The sequence below is a fragment of the Astyanax mexicanus genome, chromosome 18 (genome assembly GCF_023375975.1).
Source record: "Astyanax mexicanus isolate ESR-SI-001 chromosome 18, AstMex3_surface, whole genome shotgun sequence".
Taxonomy (NCBI): Eukaryota; Metazoa; Chordata; class Actinopteri; order Characiformes; family Acestrorhamphidae; genus Astyanax; species Astyanax mexicanus.
The window spans coordinates 12,715,556-12,723,698 of record NC_064425.1 but is presented as its reverse complement, the minus strand read 5'-3'; the positions used below and the strand labels follow the sequence as shown (position 1 = coordinate 12,723,698).

Genomic DNA, 8,143 nt, shown 5'->3' with positions numbered 1-8,143 from the left:
CCAAACTGCTAGAATTTTTACTCCAGGAGTGGCATAAAAAGCAGTGTGTAAGACTGGTGGAGGAGAGCATGCCAAGATGCATGAAAACTGTGAATAAAAAAACACCATACATGTATTTCAGACTCTTAAAACTTTATGAATATGAACTTAATTTCTTTGCATTATTTGAGGTCTGGCTGATCTGCATCTTTTTTATTGTTTTGATCATCATTTGCTCATTTTCTGCTAATAAAGGCTCTAAATCACAATATTTTTATTTGGAATTTGGGAGAAATGTTGTCCACATTTTATAAAATAAAACAGCAATGTTCATTTTACTTAAACATATACCTATAAATAGCAAAGTCAGAGAAACTGATTCAGACATCTCAAACAATTAGAATATAATTAATAAGTTACTTTATTTTATATAATTCAGCCCACAATGTGAAACTCATATATTATATAGATATATTACACACAAAGTGATCTATTTTTGACATTTGTTTCTTTTATTGTTGATGATTATGACGTACAGCCAAAGAAAACGAAAAAAGAAAATGTTATTATTATATAAGACTAATTAGTACTTATGGAAGTGTGCCAAGTCCTGCTGGAAAATGAAATCTCCATAAAAGTTGTCAGCAGAGGAAAGCATGAAAAATACTGCCCTGATTTTGGACTTGATATAACACAGTGGACCAACACCAGCAGATCCCAGATCTCTCCAAACCTTCACGGATTGTGGAAACTTCACACTAGACCTCAAGCAGTTTGGACTGTGTTCCTCTTCACTTTTCCTACAGACTCTGCTCCCTTGATTTACAAATGAAATGCAACATTTACTGATTATCAGTGATGGTTTGGAGAGACATGTCATCTGCTGGTGTTGGTCCACTGTGTTATATTAAGTCCAAAGTCAGTGCAGTGTTTTACCGGAAAATCGATTGCAGCTTTTTTCTATTGGCTTCTGGCACAGTCTATTTGCATACTGGGTGTGTCCCCCATTTTCTAAAACTCACCATCAGTGTGTAGTGATTCCACCATTCTTTTTTTTCACCCCAATTACAATTACAAATAACATTACAATTACTGCTTGGCCTCTGTGTTGTAGGCTGTAAGAACAAGCATCATGTTACAGTAACTCAGTGTTTAAAATACTTGAATAAAATTAAACAGAAGACTAAATACAAATCTACCAATTATATTCACCTGACCATCACATTCAAAGTAGAATTATTATGCAAAGCAATTGATATAACAAACAAAAATTATATACTATCGTATTTGTTTTTTGTTCTGGTTAAGTTCTTTCTTCTTCCTTGTGTTTAGTCCTGCACAGAGGCAGTCCACATGTTTGGATGCCTGACACCATTTGGTTTGATCCAGAGCTTCTGCTGGAAGAATCCGGTTTGTTCTGGTTAAGTTGGAGAAAATTATAGTTAATTATGTAATTCTTACTAAAACCAATGTAATATATAGTACTTGAGAAAAATTATTTTGTAAATAAAATATATAAGATTAAAAAAATCTTAATTTAAAATAGATATGTTTATATATTTGTTAAGTTAACTGTACTTAAAAATGATATTCCATAAATAAAAACATCTTTTGGTGAATTTATTGGGTCTTACAGTGTAAGATCAAGTGCCTCAAACCAGTTTTATACACTTATAGAATCACACATTAAGTCTAAAGACTTCTAATACACATTGACAAAATTATTGTTTTTTTTTTACAGAACAGCGTAAATACATTGTTGTGGAATTTAAGATAAAAAAAAGAAAACAAAAGGTTTCAAGCTACCTCCGTGTCCTTCATCTGTCTTGTTCCTTTGTTTGCTATTGTTTCTTTGTTTCTTTACAGCAGATCATCCTCCAGAACTTCTCCCTCAGCTTCTTGGTGGACGCAGTCAAGAGGGCTGCAGTCATGATGCAGTACAAAGAGAAGCCAAAAATTATCAGGAGGTAGCTCACGGTCAGCTCCAACATCTTCAAGATGAAGAAAATGCTCACGATTGCCAGAGTAATGAGATAGACGCCTACTAGGGAGATGTTCAGCTTGCAGATGAACAGATAGGAGTCTAGACTCTGGACTTGGGTCTGGTTCTTGCTGAGAGACAGCACATGTTGACACAGGTGGATCACCATCCTGAGAGAGGTGGTCATCATGATCATCAAAGGGATAGGGCAGAGGAAGGACATATAAAGCAGAGTGTAGAGCGGCGTAGAAATCTGAGGAGATAATGAGGGCAATGGGCATGTTTTAGTTGTGGTGTTTGAGGTATTGGTGGTTACGTTGGTTCCATTGATTCCAATAGTCGTGTTTGTGGCCGTGACTTTAGGAATGTAGAGAGTGAAGAAAGGAATGAAGAGCAGGAAGGAACCCAGGCAGATGAGCAGTAGGGCAATGTTGGTGATTCTGGAGATGTTCTTCTTTAAGGCATTGAAACAACCAATGGAAAAGCTCACAACCTTCACACAGTGCAATACACTCAGCAATGCTATGGACCAGAAGCTCACACAGCTGCTGCTCAGCCACATATATACCAATATTAAATGGTGTGCCTCAATCTTGGTGCACATGAACACTGGATCTAAGGTAACAAACAGAACAATAGCGAAGCAGGACAGTACCAGAATAACGTTGCTGAAGGAGAAAGAGAATATGATCAGGATCATGGTTTGAATGCCCTTGGTCTTCAGCTGCATTCGGATGGTCGCGATGAGGTTAAAGGAGTTCCACATCACCCCAATACAAACCAGGACCACTATAGCAATTAACTGCAGGATGAATGTGTCTAAGCCCATTATGTTGATCCACTGGGAGGTTAACTGAGCATGTACTCGAGCATGCATACGATCCGGTCTGTCTGTCTTATAGAGAGATAAATCAACACCATATGCAAATTAAGACATTGCGTGAGTCTCAATACCGTCTGATTCAGGTCAGGGAAGTCTATGTCTAAAACCCAATACACAAATTAGTGATTGCAGCAACAGCAGCAGTTGCAGGTCAACTTCAGACAGCAGGATGAATGCAAATTCAATAAATTCAATATACCCTGTTTCTGACTTTTAATCTCTGGAGAACTGTAGATATTACATGTATTTAATGTAGATGCTTTAAAATGGGAAAGTGCATTTTTGTTTTGATATAATCATAATTGATACTTTCTGCTTCTAAACTTTTTTAAATGAATTTATTAAATTCTAAAACAATCCAACTAAAACTTAAAAACTTTAAAGCAACACTGCAGGTTGGTTAGTTGGTTGTTTGGGTTTTATTGCTACTTCAGCACATATTTGGCTATTTGTGGCATACTTTTGGTTTTATATGTCCAGGCAGAGCAAAGTTGTTCAAAGGTTCTAACACGATAAGGGAAATATATTTCGCTACATGTGTATTAAATTAAGTGTTTGAGGTTAAGATGCGATAAAAACATTAAGATCTTCCCTTTTTTTTTTTTTTCAAAAAGGTCTTTTATGTTCTTTTCTTGGTAGTAAGATTGCCTTATATGGTTATAAAAACACTGCAAAAAGAATCCTGAAATGTAGAGTAACTTGCTGGCATCAATTACTTTAGCTAGTAAGCTGCTGTAGTAAATAGATGCTTCATATATTAACGCATCAAATATTAAACTACTTGGAAAGGCATTGCTGCGTTCATTTTTACCACATGTTTGCCACACTTTAAACCCTCTGTAAAAGCAGGATAAGGGTTAATTAATTTAAGGAATAAAATAGTTAAAGATGTTAAAAATATGTTGATAAAAATTAAATAAGAAATTCATAATGGATGTATTTTCTAAAATGCATAATTTTAGTGATGTATATGTTGTAAAGAATATTTCTGTATTTTTGGCTTCCGTCAGTAATACGTAATTTCCACTGCATGCTTGCATGAAAAACCTAAACAATGGATAAAAAGTGAATAAAAAAAAAAACTTTTTATCCTGCAGTAAACAAATAGAAAAATATAAAATGAGGTCTTACACACAATTTTCTATTTCATAGAAATGAGAAAAAAAGCCTTAAGCAAAAAAAAAAAAAAACTGAACTGCCAATTGCTCTGACTGAACCTGTATGGGAAATTATTTTATTTGTTAATTTAATCGGTCATTTTGCACCATTATGCATGTATTTTAAATGTTTTATAAAATTAATTGAATTAATTAAATTGTTTACGTGTCGCACATAAACACATTCCTATAAGGTTTCTCTGCCTCTTTTTCGGCTGTTTATATAGTTTACATCTTGTACTCTTAAGCCTTGTGCATCATTTGTAATAAACTACGGATTATATTATTGGGTTATCTCAATGTCAATGCATTTGAATAGTAAATCATTTAAATTAATAGACGGGGTGATTTCCATGAGAATCGTGACTTATGTAATCATGTGCGAACATTTGAATAGTCAAAACAGAATGTACAAAAAATATCAAATGCACAGAGACACAAAGAATACTGCATATCACAGTAGTGAAAACTGTGCAAAAAATGGCAGCAATAATACTTTTGTGATATAATGTGAAAAAGAATAGGCATTTTATGTTGTTCATAACAACTGCAACAATGCCTGTAGACCAGGGGTCTCAAACTCATTTTTGCCGAGGGCCACATTGGCATATTGGCTGTCCTCTGAGGGCCATACAGGGTAATACAAAATGAATGTAATTACTCCTTAATGTTAAATAACTCTCAATATACTATTTATTCAATCAAATATTACAGTTGCATGGAAAAATGGTTGCTTGTTGCTCTATTAACATAAATCCTTTTAATTTATAAGTTATATTAACTTTGATCAAAACGTTTGATACTGAAATAAGGCTTAATAAATATAAAATCAAATATAGCCGCAAGCGGCGATTTACGGGGTTCGAGCGTTACAGGCAAAGAGACCCCTGGAGGCCAGTTAGGCTTAAAACATGTTGCCGGTTGACCGGCATCGCCAAACTGGATGAGGATGACCAGAATGACCGTGAAGACCAAGCTAGATTACCAGCATGAGTAATCTGGATGACAAACTTGTTGACCATATTGACCAAGCTGGAAGACCATAATGACCAAACTGGATGACCAGCATGGCAAAGGTGGTTGGCCAGTATGACCAAGCTGGAAGACCACCATTACTATGAGGACAAAGCTGAATGACCAGCAGGACCATAATGACCAATGTGAATGGCCAGCATGACCAAGCTGGATGGCCAGCATAACCAAGCTGGGTGACCAGCGTGACCATAAAGACCATAATGGCAATGCTAGATGAGTGGTGTGAGTAAACTAGTTGAAAAGCATTGATAAATTGAGCTGTAGTGTTCATCAGGTTTTATGTGGTGTCTTACTGCACTCTAGTGGGCATTTGGTGAAACAATTGAAAAATCAATTGAAAAATCACAAGGCATAAAAAGGGCATATAAATAACCCGTATTTAGTATATAAGTTTTGACCTGATTAACATTCCGCCTGTTAAAAGCTTCCTGGAATGTGTTTGGCTAATAGTGACCACAAAAGTGTCCATATCAAATTTTCATTTGGTGTACCATTAGTGCATGGGCCATAGATGATAATTGGCAAGGATGACCTTGATAGCTTGTATGGTTGTAGAGAAACAGCTATCGAGCATTGGCCCCGCCCCCTGGGGGTGTGTATGTCTACTTAAACTCACAGGGTATCTGAGAATCATGTAATGATCAAAGGACTGAAGTGGTATTAGTGTCAGGTTAAGCATTCAAAAGTTATAAGTGTTAAAGACATTTTACTGCACCATGGTAAAACTAATTTGCATATGGCGGCCATATTGTTTATAAATGTAAAGATTTTTTTTTATAATTATTGAGGAGTAAGCTCTGCTGAACTGTTTGACACCAAACATGTCATGATTGGTCAAGGAGGCAAAGACAAGATCTCAAAAGTAGGTTTTGCATATTATGCAAATTAAAAAAAAATTAAGTGGGTGGAGCATAAATAAGAATGACCCAGGTGTCTGACTAGCATGACCAAGAAGGATAAATATGTTCAATTAAGCAAGACAAAAATGATTAAATAAGTTCAGCAGAGCTTTAATTTAGAATAATTCAAATGTAGCTGTTTCACCAAATGACCACCAGAGCGCAGCAAGAGACCACATATAACCTGCTGGAAATCTATCACTCTATAAGTAAGACAGAACATTCCCTATCAGTGTGTTTCTATTTATTAAAAAGAGAAGAAAAGTCCGATTGGGCTCCAAATTGGTACTCATGATTAAGTGGTCTGCATATATATGTGTGTAAATTTGTGTGTTGATAGGGTCAAAGGTTCCTGACTTCTGTCCATTTAGGTTTGAAAAAAGCGATAATACAGGCTTATGGCCTACAAAATGGCTGTTGCTCTTTGGCCATATTAGAGGCAAAAAATATCTGTTTTGGCTCAAAATTTGCAATCAAGATCACAATATCAGTCTATATATGTATGTCAATTTCTGTGTCGATAGGGTCAAAGGTTCCTGACTTATGTCCATTTAGGTTTGAAAAAAGCGATAATACAGGCTTGAGGCCTACAAAATCGCTGTAGTTTTCCAGCCGTTGTAGAGGCAAAACATGTCCGATTTGGCTGAAAATTTGCAATCAAGATCAGATTATCAGTCTATATATGTGTATAAATTTGTGTGTTGATAGGGTGAAAGGTTCCTGTCTTCTGTCCATTTAGGTTGGAAAATAGCGATAAATAGAATAAATTGAAAATAGTTATTTTTTCACTGTAGAGCCTACTGAAGACTTATTTGGCTCATACTTGGCAAATGTGCTTCAAATGTCATTGTTAATTAGTAGCTTCAACAGTTTTGGCATGTTTTAAACTTTGACAGAGTTTTGGCCAAATAACTCTGAAAAGGCTTTCACGTACATGTTTGATCAAGGTTTATGGGCCTCAAATAGTTAAAATGTCAAGATTTTTTTGATAATTATTTACCTACAGGGTCTCAAGATTGCATCAAGACCAAATTTGTTTTGATTGATTAAGGACTTAAAGACAAGTTCGAAAAGAGCAATTTTTACTCTTTTGGCCACTGATGAAAATCTTTGCATTTTTGGTAAAAATATGTAATTACAAAGTTGTAAAGGCTACAGCAAAGTATACAACTAAAAAAGAATAACAAGCCTAGGCCACTTGTACCTTTAGATATAACTGATTTTCTGCTATAGCGCCCCCTTGAGGCCAATCAACGCCATATTTTAATGGATGATAGAAGGCCCTGAGATACATGTAGGGTATAAGTATCGTCCTGATTGGTCATTGTTTAGCCTGTCAAAAGCTTGCTGGAAACTGATTGGCTAATAACGATCGCAAAAATTTGCATATCAAATTTTCCTTCTGTAAAACATTAGGACATAGGCCATAGATGATACATGCCAAAGGAGAGCTTCATAGCTTGTACGGTTCCTGAGAAACAGATTTTTAGCTTTGGCTCCGCCCCCTGGGGGCGTATGTCTACACAGATTGACGGGCTACCTCAGAATCATGTTGGCATCAAAGTTGTAAAGTGGCATTAGTGTAGGTTTAAGCATTCAAAAGTTACAGCTGTTAGAGTAAATTTGGGTGTGCCACGGTAAGATTAATTTGCATATGGCGGCCATATTGTTTAAAAATTTCTCAATTTTTTCGATAATTATTGAGGTTGGGACTCTGCTGAGTTGTATGACACCAAATATGACAGGATTGGTCAATGACCCTAGGACAAGTTCTCAAAAGTAGGTTTTGCATATTATGCTAAATAGCAAAAAATCTAAGTGGGCGGAGCTTAGTGGTTCTATTGACCTTTTTGATTTGCCATTAACCAAGGAATCATATAATGCAAGAATTTTTGCTCTAGCTATCAGGGCGTAGGAGTTACGAGGCCAAACGCGTTGACCTTCGCCATAGCGCCCCCTTGAGGCCGATAGGGCTCATCTTTTGAATCTGAGTAGCGGTGAGAAGTACTACCATATGACCAAGTCTCAGCCCTGTAGGCCTTACGGTTTCTTCTGCCCAATCACTTCTATGGCAGAAAAAGAATAAGAACTATAATAATAATAATAATAATAAATATAGCCGCAAGCGGCGATTTACGGGGTTCGAGCGTTACAGGCAAAGAGGCCCCTGGAGGCCAGTTAGGCTTAAAACCTGTTGCTAGTTGACCGT

At 36.2% G+C, this 8,143-nt stretch overlaps 1 protein-coding gene across 1 annotated transcript; it reads right to left on the bottom strand.

Moving 5' to 3' along the window:
- Positions 1-1,665: 1,665 nt before the first annotated feature.
- LOC103042066 (taste receptor type 2 member 4) lies at positions 1,666-3,053 on the bottom strand. Its single transcript, XM_007248674.3, has one exon. The coding sequence runs from the start codon at positions 2,835-2,837 to the stop codon at positions 1,821-1,823; it is 1,017 nt and encodes a 338-aa protein (XP_007248736.3). The 5' UTR covers positions 2,838-3,053; the 3' UTR covers positions 1,666-1,820.
- Between the last annotated feature and the right edge of the window lie 5,090 nt (positions 3,054-8,143).

Coding starts and splice junctions, on each gene's coding strand:
- LOC103042066 (XM_007248674.3), bottom strand. CDS start 2,837: ATGCATGCTCGAGTACATGCTCAGTTAACCTCCCAGTGGATCAACATA.